We start from the raw sequence: 17,879 nt of genomic DNA, 5'->3' as shown, positions 1-17,879 counted from the left end.
GTCAGTGAATGACTAATGTCGCAAACTTGACGCCCGGACCTGGAAAAGAATGAAGTCTGAAGCGATAGGTGGGGAACAAAAACACACGTACACACATACACACGTACACACAACCAGGAAGTTGAACCAGGGGAAGCCTTCTCATCTGTCGTGTATTAATTTCCCCCGGAGAAAAACCGAAGACCTCATCAACAGTGGTCAACTAAGAAGAAAAGTGACCGATTGTGCTGAAAAATAGCATTGTTTGCGACAAGATGGACTATGACCTGGTAAGATATGTTCGACGCTTGGCTGTTCCCGTTAAAAAGTTGTCTTACATAATTCGGTGTGCATTTACAACTAATAACAAATTGCATTTGCTACATGTGTAACGACTTGTTTCGAAGCAGTTTCAAAGTTCAGATCTCTTGATTCAAATTCAAGAAAAAGTTCCACGAAAATGACTCCGCAAAAGCTCTTTCCCCGTAGAACGTCGCAGCTTCATTTCCTTGTCGAGAACCAAGCCATTGTGTAGTTCTCAACTGACCCTCAACTCATGTTGTGAGCTTTTCTAAGTTCTAAGTATTGTTGCCTGGGCTCAATTTGTCAAATACACATATGATTCTGACATATAACATCAATAAACTATTTCGTTAATAATGTATCTGAACCTGTTGCTTGTAGCTGGGCTTCAGAACGCTTCGATAACAAAATAATGTATATCTGTTATACGTAATACTGTAGGACAGAAGTAATATTGCTAACTAAGTTGTAAAAAATAAAAAATATTACACTGCTTCCATGTAGCCATTCTGTCATCGTTTGTTGTCTCTTAAATTTGGTCAATGGGGATCCATCGTGTAGCCGAATAATCTTCTTGCCCAACATAAAATTTACCGTGAAGTGGAGGAAGTCGTTGATTCATCATGGGCACATTTTGGAAACCATATCTTAAAGAAAGTGTCATGATATAATGGGCCAAATGGGGAAGAAGCAATGTATCAACATTAGCTGCGTTCCACCTGATCTCGGTGATGATGATGACGACGATGGTGAGTTCAGGTGTGGGAAGCTGCAGTTGACTGCAATGTAAATATACAGTATAAATCAGCATATCAGTATAAATCACTGTCACAGCCGAATATGATATATTTTCAGACTCAAAATGCATTGATTTAGATACACTAGCAAATGTTATCCAGATTCAGTCTGGATTGCATATGTTGCCTGAAATATCACAATACTGTTAGCACAAGAGCGATTGAGCCAGAAAAAAAAAAAAAAAAAAAGTTAAATGGCATTCACTCTTGGTTCCACATAAACTTTGGTATTCGGTTTGTTTTGCCATCTTTTGCAGTCAATAAGTGTTGTAATGAATGGATGTTGATGTGTTCAAAGGTTTTCTATTAGAAACAATGATAAATTGAAAAATACAACATTTTTATGCATTTGCATTATCCACTCATCAATTGTTTAAAACCACTGTCCTCGTGACAGTATGTGCCAAAATAAGTGTAGATGCTAGAAAATCCTAATTTAAATAAAATAGTTTTCTTTAGGGAGGGGCAAAAATGATGATTTACTCTGCTATGTAAAGGGGAAGTCATGTAAAAACAATCTCTACAATATTTTATGAGACTTCACTTGTCAAAGCATGTGTTCAGAATTATAATGTGTTTGTGCAATATGAATTGAGAGGCAAAATGGATCTGTTTTTATTCATCTCAAGGGGCTGCTATTTTGTCATAAAATGTGGATTGAAAGTGACATCACAGTTGCAACTATTCACAGTTCAGTTTACAAATTGCACGTGACCAATCAGATAATGGTGTGTTGGATTGGTCATGACTTTTTTCAACCACGTGCCCTTCAGCTCTGCATTCCTCTTGAGAATGCGGCTATGTAGGGTGTTCCAATTATCGTAAGGGCTTTGTTGCCCCACCCCTTTTGCATCCATTTTCCACACTTCAGTTGAGATTGCATCCAGGGGCACTTACCTGTAGCACATTCACAGTGGATTTGACCAAAACAGCAGTCAAATGGCGACGTTCTGTAAAATTCCTCTGCCCATGTAGAAAAATTCTATTCAAGATTAAGTGTAATCTTCTGTGCACCTGCAGCAGATCATTCAGGGCACGCAAATAGTGTAATGCAAACCCAGGAGTGGGGCCATAGCTGCCATCCTAACTGTGGTTTTTACTTTACTACTACTTGACTGCAAGTTAAATATGATTTTAAGACGTAAAAATTGCCAAAACAAAACACAATGCAGCCGTGTTTGACACAGATGCCAGGCAGTGGTGGAGGTTGATAACGTAACATGTCCCGTTTCAATTCTGAAATATTTGCATGATTGTCACCTGCACTCTCAGTCATTATGTGCACTTCTACTAAACTTCCATGAGGACTGTAGGATGTAGCATGGGTATTGCGAGTGGGTCTGAAATGTAATTTTCAGACGACGGCATATGACATGTCTCCGCGAGACAGCAAAGTTGGTTGCATCTCACACCAACACGAGCCATAATTGGAAAGCCCTTACACAGACTTAGTCAGGTCACCCATACGAGTCAAAAGATACAGACCAAAAAAATTGTCCACCACAATGGACACAAATTAATATGCTGAGTCTCAGGAGGACATACACGCACCGCCAGTCCGGTAAAAATGGATCTTTGAGGGCTCTAGAACTCAATTGTAGTGAATGACTTTATGAATTATTTGATAATTTGTTGTGTTTGGACAACCTTCATTCTGTCTATACTCTAGTTTTAAATCAACTGTTGTTTTCCTCTTTATAAGACAGTGAAAGACTAAAAAATGTTAAATTAAAGAATAAAACCTTTAAAATCTCAGAGGTTTTACCTAATACGTTTCTGCTTTATCTTTCTCCTTCTTCAGGGTGTCCTCAGCGTATCTCTGAAGACGCCACGGTCTGATAAACAGGAAAACGAGTTGTTTTTGTTGCGTTCCTTTGTATATCTTGTGTATGTGCTGTAAGTTCTGACTACAAAAATGTCAGGGTTAGTATGCTAGAGCAACAAGATTGTACTTGGAGTTAATCAGAAGCACTAAAAATTCTGGCAGGTAGGCATGGGCTGATAACCATGAGTCCTCTTCAGTATAACATAAATGAAAACTTTGTTTTCCTCCCCTAATGGCACTTCAGTAAAAAGCTACTGTATTATAGTAAATGTACAGAATCACATCACATTATACTGAGGAACGTATGACCAACAATAAGGTTAGAGGGGGAGATGTCGCCTCACTAGAGGTAAGATCTTAAGCCCAAGCCCGACCCGACCAGGCCCGAATTTCGGGCCGGGTCAGGCCAAAAATGTCATTCATTACGTTCGGGTCGGGTCGGGTCGGGCTGAGCTTCTATCTTGCACTCTTTTTTTTTTTTTTAATAAATATATGTTTACAAAAATGTATACTAAAACGATGTGTGTAATGTGGATACTAACAACTCCGATGCAAATCATTTAAATAAAGAATGTTATTCTTTATTGATTTATCTAGTTTATTTATGCAAATTTATTGTATTTCTGTGTTCTTACACTTCGATCATTTCATTAGATTTTCTATTTTCTGACCAAAAGAAAGCAAAAAAATTGAAGCTTTTATTTTAAATTTCATTTAAACAAAACTATAGAAATATCAATTTCATATATCTTTTCCCATTTATTTGATTTGCATTATTCTATTGAAAGCCTAGTGGGCTGCAGTATTTCTCAGCGTAATTAAGCAAGTGCGCACCAATGACGGACGGCCTTAAATTTTTCCCCGTCAACTCTTAAAAAGTCCATCAATGATGGAAAATTGTCGGTTAATGTAACCTCTGCAGACACAGATATATAAAAGATGTAAATGTTTATACAGTCTTGTTGAACTTAGATTTTGTTACAAAAGGCTTTAATTTGTTTTCATAAATCCCATCCTCCTCCCGAGTCCTCACAAATAAAATATGAAATTTTGGGTTCGCTTCGGGCTTTGGCCTGCAAATCAAGTTAATTGGTCGGGCTCGGGCTGGGTCGGGCTGGGTTTTTAGGCCCGATCTCACCTCTACACCTCACTAAGTAATGAAAAGACCTGAATGCAAAGCAATGAAAATTTGATAGAATCCATTGATAAGAAGGGAGGGAAAGAAGGCTGTAGAGACGGTAAATGATGCAGCAAAACCTGTTTCCTAGAGACATAATGTTTACAGTCTAATGCAGACTCAGGAGACTTGGTACCTGTATGTACACTATGGAACCCCAGACTGCTGTCGTATTTCTTTCTATAACTGCGTGAGGTCACTTCCTTACTTGCTGTTGCCCCGGCTTGAGATGGCAAATTCTCCGAGGCAGACAGGCAAGAACTGAATGACTTCTCAGAAGCCAGCAGGAGCTGTTTGACGTGCTTGTTTTGTGGATGTCAGATGGTTCAATTTCAAAGGTTGCATTTTTTTGTTAACCAGTCAGAACTAAGAACAAGCAATGTGACGACATGAATAAATTAGTGTTATGTGACCTAGCATGTGCAAAGACAAACATGAACCATAAAGGTTCACGTTTGTCTTTGCACATGATGATAGTTCCCATTGAAGAAAGTTTCTGTTCTTGAGTGAAAATAGACCTTTAACTACAGACAAGTTGATTTTTAACTTTTGTAGCCATCATACCAGTGTAAAAGTGTCAGCATTCACACATTAATAAGTATAAAATGTTTACTTTTACCTTTGTCAAATGCAGCCCTCATCATTTTTTTTTTCCAATTGTTTGTCACAAGTGTAGTTAATGACTGTATTGTGGTAAAGTACTGCTACTTTACAAAAGAACTATGATTAAGTACCAAACGTCTGGTTTATATTAGGTCTTCAATAAGTAATGATTTTGATTTATGTATTTATTTTTTTAGACCAATGCCAATAACAATATTTGGTAGCACTAAAATACTTTGTCTCTCAATCGGATGATTTTTTTTTTAAATAATATATATAACATTACTCGTTTTCTGGTTCTCTGTATTATTTTTTCTTGAAACTATGTAAAAGTGATTGCATTTTTCAGACTATTTCTTCATTAAATATAGATTTTTTGTAGAACACGCCATAAAAGGAAATGATAAATGACACAACCTTGACACAACCAATGACACGGCCTTTTTTGTCTTAAATGGTCTTGCAAGAGTAACACAATTTCATTCGCAAATAACACTTTTTATTTTCGGTTGATTTTTGTTGTCATCGTTTGTCATGTATTTGCGAATTCTGTGTTACTGCTTCTGCCAGAGGCTCAATATTAAGAGCAATTAGGACTCGGGACAATGCATCTTGGAATAGAACATTTTAATTAAGTTATGAAATAGACTGAAAACATGATGGGGCAATTTTCGTTTGGCCTTAAGTTGTTAATTTTTTTTTAACTTGTCTTCTTTTTCGATTCCGTGCTTAGGAGCGAGGAGGTGAGGTTATAGCACCGGCAGCAGTGGATAAAATGGAGTCCTTAAGGACAGAAGTCGATGGCGTGAAAAACATAATGACGCAGAATGTTGACCGAATCCTGGCCCGAGGAGAGAGATTGGACGAGCTAATGGGCAAGTCAGAGGATCTGCAAGATGGGGTCAGTCTTTTTACTATCCATCCATCCATGCTCAGTCCGTACAGGTCATCCCAGCACTGTCCGGGATTGAAATTCAAACATAATACAAATGATTGAGTTGAATTTCAAACGTAATAGAAATGGTTTATTGTATACATGGTATTATATATACCATGCTTTATTTTTTGTGTCATGTTTAATTACTTGAAGTTACGACGCATGACATTTTCTGAAATTACGTCACATAAGGTTTGGCATCATTTAAGGTATGAATTTGCTTAAAGCTTCTTTGGTTTTGTCATAGCAGCGGAGGTACGGCTTGCAAACTAAAACCGAACTCAGGGCCTTTATTCTGGCGCTTATTCCAATACAACTTAAAGTTGAAACCAGCATTCTGAGACAGTTTCCTCTTTGAAATAAATTGTAATTGTCCTGAATGACGGAAAATTTTAGATTTAATTGCTCAGTCCTGCTTGTGTCAGATCAGTCAACCGCTTGTTTGCTTATTCAAAATTTCCTTGCAAATAATTTAGACTGGAACCTTGACTAAACAATCATAAACCACTGTAACTCTTCTTAAAATGCATTGCTTAAACCAGGGGTGGGCAACCTGTGGCTCCGGAGCCATATGTGGCTCTTTCATCCTTATGTTGCGGCTCTCCGTGGTTTGGTAAAATAAATAATGCTTGGTTCAGATCAACTACGTGGATGGTGTAACAAGCCTCGCATTTGAATTGCAGTCAATGCTGCTTGCGTGATTTGGTGATAGGGCGACATTTATAGGACGTCTTTGGTGCAACGGGACACAAAATGTGATGCAAGACAGCCAGTCGGTTTGGGGAATGTGAAAACAGGAAACGTCAGCTGTGTATGAAAATCTGGTGGCGTGTTGTCGATCAACTAGAGGGAGATTCTCCTGCTCGTTAATATGGCTGCTCGTTGACGAGGAGTACAGTAGGCGTCGGAGATTATTGCGCTTCTCTGGAACACATACAGGAACCTAAAACTACGGAAGCCTGAGATATGACTAGAACTGCAAAAACAAAGTAAATGCCGTCTTTGTATAATAAAGTCTTCTTTTTCTGCTCTTTGGAACATGGCCTCATTCAAAAGGTAATACATCGTAACGTTTAATGTGGTGATTTTGAAGAAATATTACAAAAACTGAGTACAGTAATACCATGGTCAGTAACCCATTTATCCGTGGTTTTGGCATTGTGAGCAGGTGCCAGGTAGTGCTAAAAAAAATAAAAAATAAAAACAATTCTCCACAAAGCTTTTCAGCAGATGGAAGCACGAAACAGGCCCAAAAATAGGCCCTTCTCCACAATCTTTCTTAAGGTCTGGTCACCTCTTCTGGCACCGATATTATGATCATCATGCCAGGCAAGAGAAAGAAGGAACAAAAGAGCAGGTGCACGTAAAGTACGCCCATATTTGGGTTTCCACAATAAAGCAGTCAGCAGAAGCAGTGCTCGATATTGAGTGTGAGCCTGTTGTGTCAATGTATGATACAAAGTACAGTAGAAGAACTGACTTGCACCGTCTGTCACACACTACTGACACTATAAAATTGAGAATACTGTATGTTGTATACTGTTCTGTTGTAAGATTCAACTGCTATAGAAAAGAATGAATTGGTGTAGAAATGTGTTGCCCAGTCATTATTGAAAGAACTGCAGCTAAATGTCATTAATGACAGAGGCGACCCCCGAAATAGTCATCAGAAAAGTAAGCCAAAACAACAACACTAACCTCCTGACTATTCACTACCCCATGAGAGGGACCAAACTATTCATTGAAATTTTATACTACCTAAAGGTCTAAATAGGAAACAACAAACATTTTCGTGCTTTAAGACTTTTGTACCGTTCTAAATAGTGCTTAAAAATCTTTAATCACATTTCCTTACTTGTTTTACTGATTAAAAATGTTTGATTAATATATTCCAACTAGCATCATTGTAGTAATTAATTATAAATACCTAATACAAAAAATAGAGAGTTGTTAGGGTGTGAGGTTTTTTATTTCACTGGTTTTACTGGGGGGTTTTTTTGGGGGTTTTTTTACAAACATTGGCCAATATACCACAATACGTATCGCAATACGCCTTTGCTTTATCGCAGTATATCGCAATACACTTTTAAGACACAATACCCAGCACTAATAGCTACACATGTAACATTTTATTAAAACATTTATTGACTGTCTATTTCTCATTACATTGAAAATAATTTCAATTTCAGCTATACTGAAATTATTTTCAATGTATTGCGATTCGTGCGTTCTATTTTGTTGGGTCCTTGTCAGGCCCATAGCCCTTTGAAGGTTGCTTATGGAGGTTTTTATCCACATTGCTGACAGTTCTACGCTTGTTTCCTGTAGTTCTATGACAGAGTGAAAAAGCATGAGAAATTCTTTGAGCTGACGAGTGCCCTCTCTCTTCTGCATAGGCAAAACACTTCAAGCATACGTCTCACAAAGTGGCTCGCTCGTACTGGTGGAAGAATGTCAAGCTCGTCGTGGTCATCGTGGTCATCGTCCTCATCATCGTGCTCATCATTATCCTTTTGGCGACTGGTGTCATCCCAGTCAGTGCCCCTGTGCCGCCTATTGTCGAACCCACAACTAGCCCATAAAAACGCACATGAAGTAATTGTACATACAGATATAACTTAATCAAGCACATTCCTGTTGCACGGTTACAAAATGATAGGACATATTTAGCAAATTGCATTCTATCTGTTGAAATTTGTGTTATATATTTTTGTAGCCTAATAGTAACTTTGAGTTTTTATTTCAAGGTTTTTTTTGTTTTTGTTTTTTTCATTATTTGGTGTTGGATGTTTTAACTGGTCAATTCATGTAACCCTTTGACTTAGGTCAAAGTATTGTGGATGTGGTTGAACAGTTTTTACACACAAATTCTTCAGGTCTAAATGAGCTTCAAATATGATGTATATAAAAATGAATGGGATGCCTTTTGCTTTCATGATCACTGTTCAGTTCAAATATGAAATGTGGATGTCATTTTACTGTAGGCCCCTAGAGATGAAATATTTTGAGTATTCCGAAACTAGTAGAATTTGCTGGTTTTGAAGCCAGGCAATCTACAAAATGAAATAATTCAATTTAAACGTTTCAAAAATAGAGTACGTATAACTTTTTTTTTTTGTCGATGTTAGCTCCTCCGGTAGGTCAAATGCATGGTGACATTTTTGCTAGTGAAAAATCAATTCATAGTTTTGAGCTGTGTAACTTCCTCTGTTTACTGCCAAAATCGATTCGTTTTAGCGTGCACAGAATTGTAGCACGTGCAGTGACGCTTTGCAGTATCAGCAGCCATTTTACGCATTTTCGTGCCTTCGTTTTTGTTGCATTTCCTCTTTGCCTTTTCAACTCGTAGTAAGGAAAATACAGGCGAGCACCTGATTTTTCTTTCATTTGAACCATAGCAAAACAGTAACACATTTTGTCGCAAGTTTCTAGAAAGCGCAAATTTTGGTTCACTGTCATGTCTTATGATAAACCAGTATCAATTTGTCTTGCAGCTCCTCTTAAGATGATCTGTGAGTGATCTTTCTTGAATGTTCATGTCCCAGTGTGAAGGTTGAACTCTGCCACCCCACTTTACTCTTTTCTCAAAGGTCAATTCAGTTCCCTTTAACTGTATATAGAAGAAATGTTCCCATTTATGTGTACAGTATATATGACTGTCTTTCAGCTTCATGTTCATGAATGTCTGTGATTTAGGGATATTTATTGAATGCATTGTTGTTAGTAAGCTTTTTTCTTTTTCAACGATGAGCCGTGTTCATCAGATGATGGAAGGGCTTGTATATGCCTTTTAAAACAAAAACAAATGACACTTTTTTACCCTATAAATTAGTTGTAATCCTACTCACCTGACTCAAACCATATTAGGCTCAGAGACTTCAGCCACAGCTGTTAGTGTCATAAAGACCCCTCGAGCCTTGTTCAGCAAACCTGTGATCCGGCTTTTTTTTTTTTAAATCTTAACGTTTTTTTGTGTTATGGATTGGTTTTAATTGTCTTAATGAAATAAATGCATTTTCTTCTCCGGTAATATTTTTTACGTGGTATCCTCATTTAAAAGCGACCACTGACTTTTAGAAAATCAGTACCGTGAAAACATTTCCAGTCGGACAAATTCAGTGCTGAATTTCACATTCATTGCACAGAACAGCTTATTTTGCTAACTCCAACCAATTTGGTTGTCCCGCTATGGTCAACGCCACCAACATTCATTTCCTTGTTAAAGTCAACTCGAAGTAAAACGCGTAGTTCAATTACTATTACAGATAAAGATTTAACTGTTATTGATCTGACTTTTGCAATTGTCTCATTAAGCGGGAACATTGTCTGTCCATCCACCCATTTTCTAGATCTGCTTATCCTCGCAATGATCACAGGATTCGGGCAGTAGGTGGGGGACACCCTGAACTGATTGCCAGCCAATTGCAGGGCACGTTGAGACGAACAGCCATTCACGTACCTAATTACACCTAAGGGCAATTTAAAGTGTCCAATACACCTGCCATGCATGTGTTTGCCATGTGGGAGGAAGCCAGAGTGCCCACAGAGAACCCATGCAGGCTTGGGGAGGACATGCAAACTCCACACAGTAAAGCCCGTGCGAAGGGTTTGAACGTGGGTCCCTGAACTGTGAGGCGAACATGCTAACCACTGCTCCACCAAGCCACCCTCAATAACATTGCCATGTATCTAAAATGCATTGGTTAACTAATAGTACAGTATTCTACATGCTGAAAACCACATATGCTGACAACCATCCATCTTGCACTCCAGTTGCTCCTATTGATGCAGGGTTTGAGAACTTTATAGATACAGTATACCACATTTTTTTAACCATAAGCCGCATGAGAATATAAGCCGCACCAGAAAAAAATGGAACCAAAAAAACAATTTTGTCATGGATGAACCACACTGGACTAGAAGCCGCAGGTCATAATGCTATTTGCGGAGAAAGCTGGTGTTTGCAGAAAGATCCTTTTTTTTTTTTTTTTTTTTAAATCATTGTCCGCTTCCAGCAACAGTGTCAACATATAAACACATTGCACATATTTCACATCTTCAAGTACTATGATACACACACACACACATATACAGTATATCAAATTAAAAGCCACAAACCTTTATTCAAAATCTTATTTTATACATAATTCTTTTTAATATTGTATTTTTCAGACTTTTTTTTTTTTTTCTTCCCAGACAGCCACTGATCCACATTTTTTCAGCTCTGGACAGATAGATACATTTGTTTTACTGGTGGAGTGCCTCCTGGTGGCTAGCAAAAAAAAGAAAAGCACATCATCCTCACTGGACGATAAGCCGCAGGGCTCAAATCATGAGACAAAAAATTGTGACTTGTAGATTAAAAAAAAAAAAAAGCTATATAATTAAGGAAACAGCTTTTCATGAAAATTCCTCTTATCCAACAAGTAAATGAATATTTAAATAAAATCCGGCAGAAACGGATAATAATAAAAAATAATGTTGCATCTAAAATACCACTTTTCCTCCCAAATGGATGGTTTAATCAAGTGAAGAGAACTTAAACATTTAGTTTATACAAGTTTCGTTGGGCCACAATACAGCCCAAAATGTACACTTTGAAGTACACTGTACAGTACCTGTATATGTGTGAACACTGCAGGGTGATTTGAATGTACTGAACTTGATGTCCATTTTGCAGCAGTATTTCTCTTAAACAGGGAAATAAAACTAGTGAAAACATCTGCACACACCTGAATTGCACGCTTTTTTTAGCCTTCTTCTCACACAAAAAATAGAATGAATGTGAACGCTTGTCTTTCAAGTTAATCCAAGAGACATCTGCCAGGTCAACGATTGCTACATTTTACTATAACAGTAATGACATTATATGTCATCACCCAGCTGCGCAACACTTTTTGTCAACTCATTTCCCCACAGTTAGAATGTTTGAGAAATACTGCAGTAGGTGGTGTTCCTTTTAGTAATAATATGTAAGTGTATTTCACTGCCTTTTAACCTGCCCTGTATTAGCTCCCTTGTGAGTCATGAGAAACTCAGCTGTTGAGCTACTGTTATCGTCAGCTGTGATAATTAAACTTGTACGGTACATGTATAACCCAAAGAAAAATCCTGATAAATTAATTCATTTTCTACTTGTCCTCTAGAGCAGTGGTCCCCAACCCGAAATAAAATTTCGCCTTTTGCGTGAAGTAACTTCGGGAACATTCAATGGCTCACGCAGAGGGCAGGAATGAATCATGGCGGCCGCTCACCGGGAGTGATCCAACACGGCCAGCTGAGCTTTCAATACGAAACAGAGCCAAGCAAGAGCCCTCACCCGGCTTGTCGAAAGGCGGAAGCGAGAATTTGGGACAACTGGTATGTGCAACGTTTGCTTCACTTAACAGCTGTTGAACCGTAGTTACTGTGCTAAGCTAACGATAGCGCAGCATTGTCGGCACAATATTTAGCACGTTCTCGGCCACTCGATTGCGACATTGAAAGTTTTATTTTTTTGCAGGCGAGTATTGCCGCAAAGAATAAAGGTGCTGTCGGTGAAAATATTGGCTCCGTCACATCCCAGAAAAGTGAAAGTTCTCAGCAATGCTCTTCCTTCCGGATCTACCGTAAAGTGCACAGCAAGCTCTGTCCACTCCCCTCCCCTCTCCTCGCACGATAAAAAAAAAAGTTGACAAAAAGTACAACAGCGACAGAAAGCCCCGCCCATACGTTTGTGATGTGGTTTTTAAAGCAGCCCCCCAGTCCGCAGCCTAAATCTAAGGCGTTGACCGGGCCGCGGTGATCAAAAGGTTGGGGACCACTGCTCTTGAGCATTGGTTCTCAAAGTGGGGTCTCGCGGTCTGACTGCAGGGATCCATGAAATAATGTGGGTGTTTTGGAATTCATTTAGTTTATCTTTTAAAAGTTACAGAATTGTACCTTGGTTGTCTTAGTTTTTGTTTTTTGCCGCTGTCTTTGGCTGCTGTTCATAGTGCCTTTTGTAGTGGGGAGCAATTGCTGTCGGTGCGCATTGCCGTTGTTCCTTTTCTTTGCGAGCTCTGACCCACGAGTGTCTGCGAGTTGTGTTTTTTTTCGTTGGAATTTTGTCATGTATGCTGATATGCCCAAAGTCATTTATTGGTCCAACTTTGACTGTAGATAATAGATAATATAGATAATGTTAGTTTTTAACTTCAGCATGTTACAGTGTATTGTGCTGATTTTTAATATGTTTAGCTGGTAAGCATTTTCGTTTGTGCCAGGTATTTCCCTTTTTTTCCAATTTGTGCACATTTATTAAGATGTATACTTTTTGTATATGGGACTTACCTGAGTTACGTTTGATGTATTTTCTTTTCTTTACAGTTTTACAATCTAAATAAGTGAGAGCTGTACAGCTGATGAAGCAGGCAAAACTAAAGCAGCATTTTATTTTATAATCCTGTTTATTGACTAAATAATTGGCAGTAACCTGTTTGGGGGAAATCGTTATAAGGAGGCGTGCAATTTGCAGTTTTTCTTTTCTAAACATCAGTATAGCTGAAAAGTACTAAATATACTTGTTGTCAAATTGAATCTGCTGAATAAAAAAGGGCACTCATGTTTGGCTTAAATGATTTTGTTTTGTTTCCACAAACATTTGCAATGGGAGTCCTTGGAAAATTAGCTTTCTAAAAGGGGTCCCTGACTCCAAAATATTTGAGAACCCCTGCTCTAGAGACCAGTAAGATGAAGCCAATTCCAGCAGCTTGGGAATTTAAGGTAGAGTACGCGAGAGCGTAAGCAAGAGGAATGATTGAAAATGCGTTTGGATTCTAAGCTTTTTCAAGACACAAGAGGGAGACAGACTCAACTGAGAAGATTTGTCCTTGAGTCTCAGATAACCGACTGGGTACCAGGAAGGAAATGGGAGAAAAATTCTTTCACATTTTTTTTCTGTCCTAAAATCCAATCATTGGCAACGCCACAGAAAGGTATGTGAATTCACATATTGTACAAAGGGTGTTGTATTTATAGCTGTGTTTGTTAAAAGAAAAAAAAATTGATGTGGCAGCAGTTGCACAAGAAGTCCGGCCCACTGTAGCTAAGAGCCAACATGCCTGAACAGTGAACTCATCTACTGCATTTTCAAACTCAGACAAGAGTTTATGAATGTTATTGTTTACTGATAGTTACTGCTATCTTGCTATTTTAGTTGGAAAAAAAATTACAATGACTTTGTGTATTTTATGATTTCATTTTCAATAAATATTCTGTTGGGGTGTCCAAAGACACATAGAAACAAACCGCTTTTATTTCAAATGTTATGGCTCAGAACTTACCAACAGAGCAAAATGTATTTGAAGATCATATAGAGACGACCAAGCAAACAAAACAAGAATCTGCCCAAGTTTACAATGGCCCTGAAGTGCAAATCACACAAACAAAAAAACAAAGCAAACAAAGCATGGTAATCGCAAACAAGTAAACAAAACAAAAACGCCTTACAAGAGAGAAGCGCACAGGAAAAAAAAGAAGAAAACAAGAAAAGAGTCAAAAGAAGCAAACCAAAAAAGACACAAACAAGAAAAAGAACACACACAGGAAAAAATGTGTTTCTTTTTTTCTTGCGTGCAATTTTGATCTGTCGCTGTAATCGATGGGATAGACATTGGGTCAGATGTCCGTCAGCTCCAAAATAAATACATTGACGGATTGAGGATTACAATTTCATCTAGCTTGAAAAAATGATGGACCGACGATGATGAAAGAAGGTCGGGGCTCTGACAAACGGTCCGATAAGCAACACCTTAAAAGAGAAAAAAAAAAAGCCAACAAGAAAAAGTTTGCTTCTTTTTTTCTTGCGCGTGTCCTTTTTCCCGTTTGCTTTTTGTTTTCTTGTTTGCTTCTTTTTTCTTGTGTGGTTCTCTTTTGTAAGGTGTTTTTTTTTTTTTTTGCGATTAGCAGAGAGGCGGGCAACTTATATTTTTTTTGCTGGTCGGGCATTTGTCAAAGCCCCGTCCTTTGCCCATCATCCCCAGTCCGTCATTTTTTCAATCTAGACGATATTGTAAAGGTCAGTCCGTCAGTGTATTTGTTTGGGAGCTGACAGACATCTGACGCAACATCTGTCCTGACGATTACAACTACGGATAAAAAGTGCAACTCCGACATTTTTAATTCGCTGGGGGTTTTTCAGAACATTCCCGTCATTCATCGGTCGGTCGGCAAAGCGGGCATCCGTCAGTAACAGGGAGTCCGTCAGTGCCCACCTCTGGAAATGACCAATTTTTGTTTTCTTCATTTTTTGTTGGTGTGATTTGCACTTCAGGGCCACCATTCAAATTCTTATGCTGACTTTTCTGTTGACTCAACAGGGAACCACCATGTCCCGACAACGTGAATGTGGTGCTATTTAGTGAACAAAGGTTAAAGCCTAATGATTTAGCCTATGACAAAACGTGAGTTTTTGGAATTACACAGACTTTTAGTTTGGGAAAAACAGCTCCTTTGTTTCTGAGAGCTCAGACTGTCATGCTGATGCCAGTCAACTACCCATGGATGACAATTAGGCAGTTATGGGAAAACATGGTGGTAGGAATGCTGACTATGGCCTTTGTGTTTCTGCTGCTTTTCACAGAAAAAAAGCCTTTTGTTTGCTGGGTCTTTGACCTGGTCGGTTCCGGACAGAATCATATTCTTCTTCTGGTTGAATGATAATCAGCCCCTGATGCAGTATGATTACTCCTCTTTATTACTGTGCTTCCTGACTTGATGTAACAGGTAAAAAAAAACAGTTGAACAATGTCAGAGTTATCCCAATTACATGCGTGCCTCCCACTATTTGAAGGGACCAAAAGTATTGAAGCAATTTAAGAGACAACTTAAACTTCCACTTTTTGTATATAAGGGTGAGTCAGTCCTTTACAGCAGGGGTTCTCAAACCTCTTGGCGTCAGGGGCCCCTTTGAGAAAGCAAATTTTCCAAGGACACTTATTACATATATTTGCAGCAACAAAACAAAAAAAATAACTTAAAATTTATTAGCAGCATTAAATTTTAAAATGTAATAAGTGCCGTTTTCACCAACAGATTCAATTTGAGAACAAGTATATTTGTTACTCTTCAGCCATAATAAAGTTTCCAAAATAAAGATTGCAAATTGCACACCTAACAAGTATTTAGTCAAAAGCAGCATGATCAAATAAAATGCCGCTTTGCTGGCTTCATCGTGTAGTTATCAATCAATAGTAGACATAAAATGCATTTGGACAAATTTAAAAAATATTACATTTACACACATCATTCAATGCCACGGATTTTCATGTATGTTTCAGAGTCTGGACAGAGTACATTAAGGAAATGATTTTCTAAATACTTAAACCGTATTAATTCGATACTTAAGTATCTGGGATTGAATGTCTGGACTCTTAAAAAAATTGTGAAAATACATCCCTGGCATTGAATGGTGTCACGGCGTGGCATGTCGGCGTACTGAGGTGCTGGAAGGGGGAACCAGAACTGCAGGAGAGCTGTGTTGTTTTGCTCAAAAAGTAGATGGATTAATAATGAAATGAGGTGGGAACAAAAATGACAACAACTGGACAAGGTAGCAAATGAACAAGGGACAGAAAATAAACTCACGTTGAACAGCGACCCGGGTACTGGGAAATACGAAAAGCGAGGTCGACATAAAACGTGCAAAACGGTGAGAAAAAACAGTGACCCGACCACTGGCTGGACACGGACAGGGACTTCAAATAGATGCGAAAATAATTAAGAACGCCAAACACCTGGAAGGATGACGAGAGGCGGGGGAAACGGATCGGTAGAGACCCGGAGGCTGGAACACGCGGATGACATGAGGAACAGGCAGGTGGATGGGATTAACCAATGAGACACGGAGAGGAAAGGCAGACGCGAGGGAAACTTAAACAAGAACTAAGAACCAAAACCACACCTGAGAAACCAACAAACCCAACCAAAACTTTTGAATTTAATACAAAATACCATTAAATCAACACATATATTTTGTTATTAATCATACAAATTATTTCACAGACCCCCTGCATTCAGGCCACGGACCCCACTTTGAGAACCACTGCCAACAGTCAATAACTGACTATAATCTGGAATGCATAGACATCACCAAATGTTATGTTTCCTGGTGATGCTCTGCTGTTACTCCTCTCATCTCTTGTTCCTGCTTGGGTATTTTCCCGTTTTATCTTCATCAATCAAATTCATCTGACATGATTGACTTGGCCATTGCATAACATTCTAGTTCTTCGCATTGAAAAACTCCCAGGTTTCCTCTGCGGGTCGTAAATCACCTTTCAAGGACACTTATCATGTCCTAAGTCTTACCATTTGTTTTCTAAGTGTATAATTGAGAAAATGTGTGCATTTTAGAGGTCCTCAATATGACCCCCATTTCAAAACATACCACTGAAAATAAAAATAGCCCTGGGCACCCATTTCAGCAATTAACATGAAATTCAGTGGACATGTACTGGAAATGTACTGTATATCATAATAGCTCAGACCAAGGATCAACACATCATATGAAATAGAAATTGGCCATTTTGGTTTGCAGTCAATGGCTGTTTTTCAGGACAGATTTGAAGACACACTTCCTCAATCAATCAGGATGGGCTGGAGCTGATCACAGCTGATTTTGGGCAGGGATTTTTGACCACCCTTGGGGTCTTGCTACAGAGTAGCCTTCAAACTACTTTGGCGACCTCCATCCCAGAGATGGAAAAGCTCACCTAGCAATGGTCTTCAAAGTATTCTCCTCATTGACTCACAACATCCAGAGTCAAGGTCAGAAGTGCCCCATCGCTACTCTACAGATAAGAGTAGGCTTTTCCTGCCTAGGACGCCGAATGGTGGGAGCAGAATTTCCTCAAAACCATTCGAAAATGATTTTCTATGGCCATGCCAAACTGCCTTATAGTTACCTTCGATCAATGCAATGTTCCGCATATTCAGACAGTACTTATTAGCTGCTTCCCAATGAACCGATTGACTTTTTCCAGCATGACTGTGACCCTTACTGCTGGTGTCCACCCGCTGGTTTGATGATTGCATAAACAATTGTTTGGCCAGGGCTCTCATAACTGTACTAAATATGTCCTTCATAGCATGTGTTTCTGCTTATACTACAGCCCATGTTGGATGAATCAAACAAAGCAGGAAATTACGTATTTGAATCACTTATGTAAGTCAAAGAGGGGTGTTCGGGGGCACTGCCAGGGTTTGGGTCCCTGAAAAAAAAATTCAGGCTCCTTCAGA

General features: G+C 38.7%; 1 protein-coding gene across 1 annotated transcript; it reads left to right on the top strand.

Moving 5' to 3' along the window:
- The first annotated feature begins 93 nt into the window (after window positions 1-93).
- On the top strand, window positions 94-9,651 carry vamp8 (vesicle-associated membrane protein 8 (endobrevin)). The gene is made up of 3 exons (XM_088427303.1): window positions 94-269; window positions 5,418-5,585; window positions 8,018-9,651. The coding sequence occupies exons 1-3, from the start codon at window positions 255-257 to the stop codon at window positions 8,201-8,203; spliced, it is 369 nt and encodes a 122-aa protein (XP_088283429.1). The 5' UTR covers window positions 94-254; the 3' UTR covers window positions 8,204-9,651.
- The last annotated feature ends 8,228 nt before the right edge of the window (window positions 9,652-17,879 follow it).

The sequence above is a fragment of the Hippichthys cyanospilos genome, chromosome 1 (genome assembly GCF_059441005.1).
Source record: "Hippichthys cyanospilos isolate Australia breed blue-spotted pipefish chromosome 1, RoL_Hcya_1.0, whole genome shotgun sequence".
NCBI classification, from domain to species: Eukaryota; Metazoa; Chordata; class Actinopteri; order Syngnathiformes; family Syngnathidae; genus Hippichthys; species Hippichthys cyanospilos.
The sequence above is the reverse complement of the archived record's forward strand: the minus strand, read 5'-3'. Positions and strand labels throughout refer to the sequence as shown.

Bases quoted from the DNA above. Each gene is read 5' to 3' on its own strand.
- vamp8 (XM_088427303.1), top strand. The intron at 5,586-8,017 runs GTCAGTCTTTTT...TCTTCTGCATAG, and splicing joins CAGAGGATCTGCAAGATGGG to GCAAAACACTTCAAGCATAC.